The sequence below is a fragment of the Aquila chrysaetos genome, chromosome 12 (genome assembly GCF_900496995.4).
Source record: "Aquila chrysaetos chrysaetos chromosome 12, bAquChr1.4, whole genome shotgun sequence".
NCBI classification, from domain to species: domain Eukaryota; kingdom Metazoa; phylum Chordata; class Aves; order Accipitriformes; family Accipitridae; genus Aquila; species Aquila chrysaetos.
The window spans coordinates 25054500-25067514 of NC_044015.1; the positions used below are offsets into that span (position 1 = coordinate 25054500).

At 40.9% G+C, this 13015-nt stretch overlaps 1 protein-coding gene across 20 annotated transcripts in view; it reads right to left on the reverse strand.

The window, feature by feature from the left end:
* Window positions 1–2027: 2027 nt before the first annotated feature.
* Window positions 2028–13015, reverse strand: part of LRRC8D (leucine rich repeat containing 8 VRAC subunit D) — a 54960-nt gene continuing 43972 nt past the window's right edge. For 14 of the 20 annotated variants that reach the window (XM_030033838.2, XM_030033840.2, XM_041127581.1 and 11 more), the window contains one exon: window positions 2028–7246. In XM_030033838.2, coding sequence (XP_029889698.1) covers window positions 4674–7244 — 2571 coding nt within the window. In that variant the 5' untranslated portion in view covers window positions 7245–7246 and the 3' untranslated portion in view covers window positions 2028–4673. Of the gene's footprint in view, window positions 7247–7302; window positions 9435–9618; window positions 9711–11481; window positions 11620–11931; window positions 11986–13015 lie in introns of those variants that run through there. The other 6 variants (XM_041127592.1, XM_041127594.1, XM_041127593.1 and 3 more) reach the window with 6 other exon arrangements.

A 13015-nucleotide genomic window follows, 5' to 3' on the forward strand; every position in this document is an offset into this window, starting at 1 on the left:
CAAACTTGCTCGAGAAACATTTTATTTAAATGCCTTCACAAAATGTCTTTCTGAACAAACAGACCACCCAGGCTTTGCAAGGGCAGGGATATCAACCATCAGCCTAAGATGACACAGACCAGCCATAAATGCATCGCGCCACGGTTGCGGATAGCCTTGCCATCATTGGAGAATGCAGCTTCTTGCACTGTATCTGTAACCAAACTGATGCTAGCTGTCCCCCAGAGCTCTTTTCAAAGGAATCCCAAACTTCAGTCCTCCCAAGCTGCTTGGGACACAATGCGTCCACGCAGAAGTCTGTCTCAGTCTGTATTTCTGCAAGCAAATAGATTAATATGTTTCTAATCGTTTGGTTTGGCCTTAACAGAGCGTCAGCATTTGCTGTCTGGCTAAGGTTCTAGCAGTGTTTCTTCAATAGGGAAGATGATTAAGGAAACAGCTTGCCTAGAGAGGCTGGAATCTCCATCGCTGTCTAACCCCTTCCTACATCTTGCCAAACGTCTCGCAGGAATGAGTTAAGGAACCTTATTTCTGCATGAGGCAGGGTGGCAGGCTTGAAGACATCTTGAGGTATTTTCTAGTCCTGCCTATGATAGTTTGCTGCCTAAATCAAATTGTTCTGGGATCACACATTAGAAACGCGTTGATAGAGCTCTGCCATGCAGCTAATGATGAGACTGCCTGTGCCTCCTGAATCTTTCTACATGACCTCATTTCTACAGGATTTGTTTTTCACAATCATTCATGCATTTTACCTCCATTAAAGAATCCCCAGCTTATAGACAGGAAATTTAAATCTTTTAAATGTCATTCTCCCCAGGTGAGGAGAAGGTGGTGCCAAAACCAAAAGTAGGTCTAAAGTCACAGGTTCAGCCTCCCTTCTTGCTCTGGACTGAAGAGCAGTGCCATGCTCTTACGTTATCTTCAAGGCCAGTTGTTGCACATGCAATAATCCCATCACACTGGGCGACAGCAGCCCAGATAAACTACCCTCAAGCCCATTGCCACTGTGCCATCAACACTGGGATGCCTCAGCAAATTCGAGGCTTTTGTTCTCATCTTTAGTGCTCTCAGGAATTCACATTCCACAGACCCAACAGAAGCCTCATTTTTCATGTTCACAACGAGCTGCAGAAGAATTGTACTCGGGACTGTCAGGTTCCTGCACAGCTCCCTGTCTTGAGAACCAAGAAGTCTGAAAACCAAAAATCTGTTCCTGCAGGAAATCAGAATGATGGTCAACACCACAGCTGTAGGAGCACCTCATTTGTTTAACTGGACTTTAAGTAAATGAATCACAGTCTAGCTAGCCAATTACCTTCACATAACCGTACACCACTAATTTCTGTGCGCATCCATGGAAACACAATATACAGAACAGCTATTTCTCTAAGTTTTTTATTAAAGATACAGTCCACAAAGCAGATCCCCCATAACCAGACATGAGTTACAGTGTCTGGGCTCCCCCCTTTGCTACCAGAGAGGGCAGCTCAGGACTGCAAAGCCATTTATTTAGCAGCAGAGAGCCTTTCATGAGTGTCAGTATCCTCTCTTGACACCAAGAGGCCTCATGCCTGCTCAGAACTACCATAGCTCTGTTTGCATCACAGGAAACACCTTCCAAATGGACAATTTATTGAAAAACTAACGGATCTTCACAGAAACGGGTGACAGAGGCAGGAGCAAACAGGATGGGAAACTCCTACTTCCTCTCATTTGAATGAACACAGTAATTTTTGTTCTGGGGCCATTTATATATTCTGCAAAACTTCATTAGCCAAATAAAAACAGTGGTAGGTCATTTAGTTTATGTACATGAAAAAAAAAAACCCAACTCCTATCCAGAAGTACTGAATTCTAGTTAGAAACCATACCTACAGGATTTACTAAGAGCAGCAACTCATACCTATTCCTTCTTAGATTATAGGTACCACAGAACAAGTTCAGCATAAGATACTTGAAATTTTTTACTTTAGATTTTACTACGCAAACACACTTTTCCCCCATTAAAAAAAAATAGATTAGAGGAAGATATAAACATCTTATTTATTAAATCAAATAGAAATGCAAAATATATTTCACATGCCTTACATGGAAAAGAGATGAACTTCCAAGACTTTAAAGCAAGACTGTGTCAGCTGACACGCAGGAAATCAGAACATTATAAACAGTCACAAAGAGGAGGAAGGACTGGGGGGAGGTGACATGGGGATGACGGGCAGTTCCTCCCCACTCTGAGAAAGCTCTCCTAAAAACAAGAATGGAGTTTATGCTGAGCAAGCATCACAAGCCTGAAATTAACTTTAACGTATACTTATTTTGGAGGAAGTTGTCTAAAGAAGTACAAGTGGCTAATAACTAGTCAAAACAGTGGTCTAAATTACATATACCATACTCATAGGAAGTGGACATAGATTTATTTTTTGAACATCAGTAGGGACAGTAGGAGAATCAGAAACATCAAAAAAAGCTTTTAAAAGCTGGATCAATCCACGGCCGCATTCTGTGCAACTCTGCTATTAAAATAAGAAAAAAAGATGAAAAATAGAACTACTTTTCTAAATATTTTAATTACTTTGTCATCCTCCAACTCTTCCTCCCTCCTACACAATTTCTTGGAAGCTGAAATGACACTCAACAGCAAATACAAAGCATACACCAATAGTATATTCCACAGTTTTTCTGAAGAGTCAATAGTCCAGCAATTTTAAAGTGATCTATGTGCAAAAAATAAACACATGAAAGAGTTTCTTAAAAAAAAAAACAAAACCAACAACAAAAAAAACCACTGCAGCCTTAACTTCTACTTCAAAAAATTTCTGAGGATTAGCACTAAATTTCCCAGTGGAGGACAGATCAGTAACTGCAAGTATTCTGCCAAACCTGCAACTTGGTGTTGCAGAACTGTCAACATCCCAAGTTTACTACCTGCTGGCAAGTGGAAAACAGACTGTATCCCCAAAAGGAGTGGGAAAACCACTATTCATAAGCTGGTCTTCTGATATACACAAACATATGGTGCAGGTATGTATTCAGAGACTGCTACCTACAGCTGAGGACAGTCCTCCCAGCATGACTAACAGTAAATGATTAACAATAAAATGTGCAAGATTCATAAGAGCAGTATTTGAAATGTTCCTGACTGCTCAATGCCCCTAGGCCTAAACTATCCCCTCATTAATAGTGGTGTAAGTCAGGCCAGCTCTGGTGAAGTTACAGTAGAAATCGCTGTGCATGAGGATTTCTGTGTGAAAAGAACAGTCCCTTGAACTACAGACTAGTTCAGTCCTGACCACACTACAATAGGGAATTGTGTTTAAACCATGAGTAATCATGTAATCATCTCCCAGCATAGTACTTCTTTTCTGCACACATGGAATGTAAATGGCCAAGATTTACAACTGATGATTTTGCAGATTTAATGGATTATATTTCTTTAATGGTTCTGGCAATGCAAACTCGGTTAAAAAAACACCACCAAAAAAACCAACCAAAAAAAAAAAATCCCACGCTCACTGCTGTCTGCTTTTTTCTTTATTTGATGACTTATCTGGCACACCGGGTTTTCTAACAGTGCGTAAGTGTTCAAAAACATCAACTTACTTGGGCTGGGGTGGGGGAGAAGGGTGGTCCTGTGGTTAAAGTCCAGGTGTGAAAGACACACCACAATAGGTGATAAAGCTAAATCATGTTTGGGTAAATCATAACTCTTATGTCTCAGTCATTAGTCTCGTAAATGGAGCAGACACCCCAGTTCCTAAGCAAGGGCTGTGAAACGAAACAATCACCAACTCATAAAATGCCTTGAGTTTCCCAGATGAAAACTCAGAAGAGGAGCAAAACATGAGCAGTAAAGTCACTTGGTGTTTAATGGCTTTCAAAGTCACCTTGCAAAACAGTTCAAATATCAAAACTATCCCCAACTTGAAAGCCAAGTGGCAGTATTCTCCCTTTTACTACCCACTGCTGCGTGGGACAGAGGAGCGTTATGGAAGCTGAGGGGGAGACCAGCTGTGGGAATGTGACTAGTCTTTGCCGGTGTGAAGGAGTAGCACACTGGACCACAGAAGAAATCTCGCCCAACAACATGAGGCCTTGAGGATGAAGAATGAAGGCAAACACACTTGGCCTGATGCAAACCACATACCTTAATGCAGGAAAATGGTGGTTCTGGTGCAGTTCAAAGCACAGCCAAACTGGTTTCACTTGCTGAGGATGGCTAAACACTAACAACACACATCAACATGTGTTTCAAGTGCTGTTAGAACCATACCGTATACAACACTTGTCCTTGTTTCCCCCTCCCATAATGCACTAAAGTAAATCCAGACCTTAAGGAATAACTTGCATAGTAAGAAAAGGTCATCAATTTAATCATTTACTTTAAGCAGGCAAGCAAATTTGTAAACATTCAAAAGCGGCAGCATCCAAGTTACAAACAAATTAAGGAAAAAAAAGAATTGAGATTATTAAGGTTCTTTATCCTTTCAAAAATTTTGGAAATAATCTTTTAAAACACTGCAAACATTGAACACTCAGTTACACCTCTTCTAATCCTGCTAGTAGTCCTGCCTTCCAAGGAATTCTGCTTTCTAAAATGCATGGTCTCACAATTGCCATACTTTTTAGCATTTGCCTTTTGGAAGTCAGCTACCGGAGCATTTCACCTCAGCCTAAATCCCGTTAGCAAAGGGAATGCTTGTGTCTTGATTCAACACCTCTTTAACTTCTGAGGGCAAAGCATCAAAGAGGTGATCTTCCACCACAAGCCCGCTTTTCCTGAGAAGCTGACACTGCCCCAGAGTGGCTGGCAGACGGTCCAAGCAGTTTCCCTTCAGTTCCAGATGAGTCAGCTGCAACAGTTGACTAACTTTATCTGGGATTGAGGTAATACAGTTTTGTCCCAGACTCAAAGTCCTCAATTTAACACATTTAAACAACTGTTTTGGCAAAATGTCGACTTTGTTTCCTGTGATGTGAAAATGCTGCAGATTTTGAAGCAAACCTATTTCCCCTGGAATCAATGCGATTGAGTTGTAGCTTACATCTAAACACCTAAGTTTCTGTAAACTGAACACTGCGGCTGGTAAGGATTCGAGTTTGTTATTGGAGAGATAAAGAGACTCCAAATTCTTTATGTGGGTAATGGAGGAAGGAATGTTGACTATTTTATTGTGCCACAGCTTTAAACAAGTCAATCTTTTTAAGTGCTGGAAACTGATGATTTCTTCAATTGTGCGTATGCTATTTGACTTTAAATCCAGTTCCTGTAAGTTAGAGAGGCTGAAGATGGCATGGGGGATTCTCTCCAGTTCACAGTTCTGCAGCTCCAACTCTGCAACATTAGTCATTTTCTTAAGGCTATTGAGTACCACAAGCTTAGTGCCATCATTATGAATGACTAGTTTTGTCAGATGTGGTGCCACATCTGTGATATTGGGGGGAATTTTGGTCAAATTGCTCTTCACGTGGAGAATTTTAAGGTGTCTCAACTCTCTGAGAGATTCAAGCCCTATCATTTTATTGTTTTCAGAGTTCAAATTGCCTATCAAGTACAATTCACGGAGGTTTTTAAGCAAATACACCCACGCAGGAATTTCTGCAACATCTGTGAATTTCACATGAAGGCATCTCAAGTGGTCCCGGAGGAAGCTGAAGGCAGTCTGCTCGACCTTCGCAGGGCAGTGGCACAGATGAAGCTCCTGAAGATTTGTCATCTGGGAAATTTTCGCAGGGATTTTTGCTTCAGGAATTAGCTCCAGTTTCAACACATCCAGGTCCGTCAGATCAAACACTGCATCGGGGACCCCTGATAGCATGAAGAGATGCAACTCTTGCTTGTCCTGGGCATTGCGGGAAACATGTTGCCGCAGCTTTTCAAAAGTCCATTCATGGTTTAAACTAATTTCCCGTAGTTTGTTCTCACTTACCTCTGACAAGAAGACACCAAATCGCTTAGAATACAGCTGGTCATACTGATCTACCATATGCAAGAGAAATGCAAAATCATTTTTGACATCAGGGATATCACTGAAGCTACTCTCTTCTCTGACCTTTTCAAAAGAATATTCTTTTAAAGGTATTCGGAACAGCCAGAAAAGTGTGTAGAGGCAGATAAAGCCATAGACACAAATGAGGGAAATATAGCTGATAAGCAGCTTCTTCAACATGTAAGCCATGTTGTGTGTACATTCAAACTGTGTGTAGCCAATCAGGTGTTCCACTTTTGGGTTGCAGATGTGTTCAAAACTAATGGTGTTGACAAAGTTTGCAGTATAGCAGAGAATAAATATGAATTTGACAGTCTTGATGACAGTCTGGCCTACATACAGCTTGTAAATCAGATCACTGTCCTCCACGTGAGCCCGGAACTTACGGACTTTCTCAAACAGCGCTTTGGCTTGTTCTCCGTCTTTCTTATCTAAAATAGTGACGCTGGGAACCTCGATCATTGGCTTGTCAGCTGAAAATTTGAAGCCAGACTTTGTTATCATGGGAGTGCTGGCACTTGGGCTTCCTTCATCACTGCTAGTGGAAACATACTTGGGCAGGGACTGGGCACCAGTTAACCTCTGTTTGTTCTCCTCTGAGTCCTCACATGCCGTTTCAGACAATGCTTTTGTAGTCCAAGGGGACTCAAAGCACTTCCCTAATATAGACACAAAATGCTCAATTTTTGAGCAAGTCTTGGGGTACTTGAACCAAAAATTGCTACTGACTATTAAAATGATAGTATGGATGAGAACAAGATAGGGAAAATACTTTGAATACCAAGGAAGAGCCAAATGATAGCACATCTGGTTAATAAATACGTATTGCTGAAAATCCAAATTTGTTTTACGGCCTGAAGAATCTTTCTGCTCCTTCTTCACCTCCTGGCCTGATTCAGTGGGTTGATACTGAGAAGAGGTAGCTCTGCTCAGGGGTACATCAGGTGTTACAGTAGGGGCACTTCCGAAGGAAACCGTTCTCATTGATGCTTCTTCTCCTCGACCAGTGGTTGTTTCAACAGTTGTAAAGTCAGCCTTCCCTGACGTGCCGGGTTGTGCTTTTGAATTTACAGTAGACTGCAAAACTGGCAAGCAGACCACCTGGTCTTTGGTCAGCTGCATGGTTCCAGCAAAAATGGCAACCATTAACATAACAACAGCTAGATAATCCATAAATACATCCCACCATGGTTTCAAGATACGGTAAGTTGGCTGGATGTCATTGAGCGATGCAACTTCTGCAAGGGTAAACATTCCTACAAGAGAAAAAAGACAAAATCAGTATTGTTGACTGCTGAGCAGGTTATTTTACCATTTAATAACAATCACACCATGACATACAGATCCTCAAAAGGTTCCAGTTTTCATTATGTTTTGTTGCCTGTCACACATTGTCCATCATTCCACTCAACACTGTTTTCTCAAAGGGTATGTATTGAAATGATGCATTACTTTAGCATCAAAACAGAAGTCTTCTCACTTCAGGCCAGATGATATTTACATATCTTTGCCACTTCACAGTACAAGCACCAAGGCCTGCTCTGTGCAACTGAATATCTGAAAGGTAAAATGCTGTAGCTGATATGTATTAATAACATGAATAGCAACAACTGATTACATTGCACAAAATCTGACTCTAAAAATGACTGCTTGAGTCTGAACACATGAAATCCAGCACTAGCATTATTTTGTAGTACCTTGCATTTAAACAAAATAACATTTGTTAAATGCTTTGCACCTTGCTCATGACTTGCACAGCACATTTTAGGTCTTTTGTTACATTATGAGCAAGGTCTCTCATTTCTTTTCATCTAACACAATAACAGTCAATGTCTCCCACTCCTTGCTATTGAGCATCCACATTGCTTACCAGATTGATTGGCTCCTTTCCTTTAAGTACCACTGCACAAGTCAAAGTCTTGCAGTTACTACATGAATATTTGGCACAATTTTTTTTAATGTGTTTGGATGTTTCACAGTGAGAAAAAGTTATCACCTATTCATTGGGCCAAATGGTACTGTATAATTTTTTTTTCCCCAATTAATGAAGAAATAATCCTTCCTCAGAAAAACCCGACCCAACTAACCAAGAAAAAAACCCCACAACTTTTCTTAACATAATGGGGAAACTATTTTTTTCAGATTATCATCACAGTCTGGTGACCATAGGAAGCAGGTTAGTCCAGGTAGCACAGGAGCAGGCTGCAAGGCTTTCACTTTAAATTAAACATATGCACTGTGAGACAAAAGTGGCAAACTGATCGTGTGAGAATCCAAGTCTCTTTGCAGCTTTAAATAGCTTGCTTTGCTTTTTGTTTTGACAAAATCTAGAGGACTCAACTTATCAGCTTTTTAAAAAATAAGCTTCCTGTGCAAGCAGGATGTGGTAAAATCATCATTTTAACTGCTGAACTTGTGACCCAAATTTGCCATTTCTAAAGTAAAATATGCAGCTTGTGTGCACACATGGAGTGGGCAAGGAGACAGGATGAACATTATCACACAGAGTCTGGCTCCTTTTGGTTGGGAGAAGAACAGCTTAGCAGAGCACAAGGAGATGAAAGCAGGCAGTATAAAGATGCATCGGATTCATTATTTTTAACTTGTAGCATACCAATGTGTACAGACCTGCACCTTACAAACCCTAAAGGACAGTGTCACAGGCAATGAATATACAACACGATCATTTGATTATTTCTAAGCTACATTTCTCTGAAGAAGGTAACAGACATTTCTATATGCAGAACTCAAATATCTGCTACTGCCTATATGGTCAAAGGCATACATTAGCCCCTCTCCTTCCCCGCACCAGCACAAGCAGCTCCCATGGTCTCGGGCTGCGGGAAAGGCCAGAGGTTGCTGTCACAGAGCCCGGCATGGAGCTCACGATGAAAGCATGTCCTCCACCACAGGGAGGGATCCAGCCCCTGGCCTCCCACGCTCTCCTCCCAGGAGCTTTTACCAGTTTTGCATACCTAGCCTGGGATTTGGTGAAGGCAGCCAGAGAGGAGAGGGTTTTATCTCACTGCAGCACTCCTCTCGGTGCTCTCGGCACAGTTGCCAAAATGTAAAAGTTAAGGCTCAGTTCCTCAGGGAATGGTCAGAAGGAACTTCCATCTCTCTCTCTATTTTCCAGTGGGCAAATGAATGTCAAATACTCCTCCCTCATCAGTAACACAAGTTGTCGGTCAGGGCCTTACAGTTCTCCCAGCTCCACAAGAGCGTCCTCCCAGCAGCACGGTTCCTCAGCCTTTCCCCACACACCTCCCCAGGGCTGTAGTTGCTGTAGGAGGTGCTGAAGGACACAGACCAGTAACACACCCCACAGCTATCAAAGCCCCACAGTGCTTTACTTGAAGTTGGCTACAAACTCCCATCTTCTTTAATGTCTCCCGGTGCTTACCTAGACTGAGTCACAGCATGACTGCTTGCCCTAGAACTGCTGCCTTTGACGTTTAAATAACAACTGCATGCAAAAGAAGAGCATTAGTCATTTGTACTAATGTGAACAGATAGATATAAAAGGACCCTCCTTACTCCTAAGGTACAACTGCCACCTGCCCAGGACAGGAGAACCACAGAACAGCAGCAGAGGGTTTTTTTTTTTTTCCCCTGTGTGGATTTTTACCTTTCTTGGAAGCTGTTTGGAAGGGATGCTCAGATCTCCAGGCTGTTTTCACTGTGGTCTCACCCACCTTGGCAGGCACAGGAACTTCTCGTCCACTAGGTTACTAGTGCAATAGTTCAACAGGAGAGCAGAGTGCCAAACGCTTCGCAAGGACAAGTCACGCACGCTTACTACAGCCATGCCTCTGCACAGAGAGCTATGCAATGTGCAGGGAGAAGGAGGCAAGCAGGATGGGAAGGAGGAATGAGATGACTGCTGTAACAAACATGGGTAGCTGCTACTGCTTGTTCCTCTGGGGCTAGCCTTTCCTTCAACTTTGCACTAGCTAATTACGTGGGAAGTTACTTCATTGCGGTTTGGGGCACAACCTGCAGGATTCCTTTCACAGAATGAATGTGATTTTTTTGCTTCTGCCACGAGAACACGTGGATAAAGCACTGAAACCCAAGCGCTGCAGACGTGGCTGCTCTAAGCTACTGAAATAATGGAAAAGAAATGAGAGAGCACAAAGTGATTCCAGCTAGACTTAGTAAGAACAATTAAAAAAAAGCTAAAAATCACCTCTACCAGACCTCTGTCTTGCACACACACAAAATTATTTCAATAAAGGAGACACAACAGGGCCTGTGTAATCCTCTTTGTGAGACTGTAGGCAGCGTGGTGTAACAGGAGCTTTACACCAAAAAGTACCACATTCAATCCTCTGAACATGTCTTTTCTTTCAAGTTACTGATACTCACAGAAGAGCTCCTGTTTTGGCAGAGATTAGCAGTTACAAAACACAAAAAATCCCTCTGTGGCATTACTGTCTAACACTGTGTCTCATAAAAGAGAGGCAGACCTTTTTCTAGCTAGCAAAAATTAATTCCAGGAGCTGAAAACAGGTTTCTGTCCTCAGACGTCTAAAATATTTAAATGCTCCGAGTCTTAAAAACCAAAATGAAAATTGTAAACCTACACACAGTATAAGACACTTTCTGACTGACAGGCTGCAAATATATTTGATATTTCCTCTCTGAAATCCATCATTACATGTCTTGGTGTTTGATTTTACTAAACTAATAACCACAGAAGTTAACTTTTATTTTATTTTTGCAGATGCTTAGAAATCAAACTATTAAGAGGTACGCAGAACAACAGGTCTCTACAGCATTGTAATGATTTTGGGTTTTCTTTATTCCACAGTTAAATTTAAACTATCTAAAGCTTTTAAAACCTACTGTCCAGAATATTCCTTGAAGTAGGTAGATAGTATCTTCATCACTAATTTCCACCTCCTTTTAACGGTGCCAGATTGGGATTGGGGTTTCATGATAGACTGCAGTGATGACACGGTAGTAAGGAAAAGGAAAAAAGGAAAAAAAAAAAAGAAAGAAAGATAAAAAAAAAAACAAAAAAACAACAAAACGTAAACACCAGTCTGTGTCTGGCAGGCAGAGCCTGCAACTCCCTGCCATAGGTGGCCTCCCCTCAAGACCAGTGCATGCTCTATTCACAACCCCAATGCAAAGAACGTCTGTAAGCAGGTAGCTCAAACTGAAGAACAAAGTACTATGCAGCTGAAAAGCCAAACCATCTGATTTCTCATGATAAAAACATACATTTCTTTCAGCCCTTTTCAGGGCTTGCAAGGCACCGAATAGACCTTGAGGCTCAGCAGAACATGGGGTTTTGACACACCGAGATCTAGACCCAAACTAGAAAACTGTGGTTCTTGAAGAGAAATTTTTAATTCCCAATATGGAATTGCAGGACACAGTCTCCTTTTTAAAATAGCATATTTTAGTTTAGTTTTAATAAACACAGATTTTAATTCAAGCTTATTCCAGTATGATCTTTAGGGCTGCACAAAATAACGAAGACCTTTAATTTTGGCAAACAATCCTTTTTCCTCCCAATCCCTTTGTCTCCAGTTCTGTAACTCGGATGATGCTCTAGGATAACATTAGCCTCTCCCAGCTCCATCCATTACCTCCAGCTATCTACTGGGTGCATTCTGTCCTGGAAAAAACCAAACAAAAAAACCTTTAACCTAAACAAATGCAACTGTTCTAAGCACAACTGTTTCCTGATACCTTCTAAGATTTTAGGGGGAAAGTTCCGAAAGCAGCGTAGTACTACCTCCCTCTCCATTGCTAATGTGATATGGAGTTCTAGAAATAAAACCACTGTTTATTTTGCAGTTACGTAAGTTACAGTGAAAACAGAATATAAAAAGAAGAAAATTGACAATGACAATACAATTGTTCTAAGTTACAGGCCCATGTTAAATCAGCAAGGATAACGGCTGATTTCATAAATCATACTTCTTACCTGATTATAATCCTTTCATTAGTCTTACAGAAAGAGCTCAGAATGTGATTAACCTGGTGAATTTTTCCGACATTTTTCAGACTATAAATGCTGAAATACAAAGTGGACATATTGGGCTTATTTCCTAAGAAACTAGCTTAAATACAGAAGTTAGAGGAAAAGGAAGCAGCAGATTGGTATGTCACTAATGTTTATTTACATCCTACTTCTTCCTGTACTTACTGATAAAAAATTCATCTGTCTGCCCCTGTAATTCACTGGCCCTTCTGTTTTAAAAGCATATTTAAAGTTAAAGCAAATTCAAAGTTAGAACAAACAAATAAAACCAGAATTGTAGCACATGAACATCTCATTCTACTTTCAGGCTCCCAAGACTCCAAACCAACCCACTTTGTTTCAGGAAACAAAAAGATTCTTGAATTAGCCCTGTCACTGCAACTGCTCAAGAATTTCCTTAAAAAAAAAACAAACCAAAAAAACCCCCAAAAAACCCAAACCAAAACCCCCCCCCAAAAAACCCCAACCAAAAAAACCCCCACATTTCTAGTTGAAAAGAAAAAGTGCTATCATGAACAAAATTGCTTTCTCCCTTCCCACAGGAAATTAAGGAGAAGAAAAGTTTTCCCATAACTAAAAGGCTCTGCTAGCTTGCTTTTGATCAAGTGACCATAGGTTTAAATTTATTTCCGCTGTATATTTTCCACCAACCGTTTCTATTTCCTTTGTTTTTCTACTTCTACAATATCCTATTAAGGCAGGCAATTAGACCTTAATGTGATAAGAGAGGATTATGAGATTCTTCTTAGCCAGGACACTGCGAATATCAATTGTTCCACAGACAATCTGCAAAGATCAAAAAGATGGCACCATCCTTTTTTTTTTTTTCCTTTCCCACAGAACCAAGTGTAAAGAGCCCCAGAGCCCTTGTAAAAGAATGCTTAAAGACATTCAGAAGAGAGCCTATGAATGAATTTATGCATTCTGAGCATACAGACATATTCATCACCAGCATTGGTTATTCAGTTTCCAAGATTAAGAAAAGTTTAAAACAAACAGAAGGAGGTTTAATCAAAACACCAGTAGG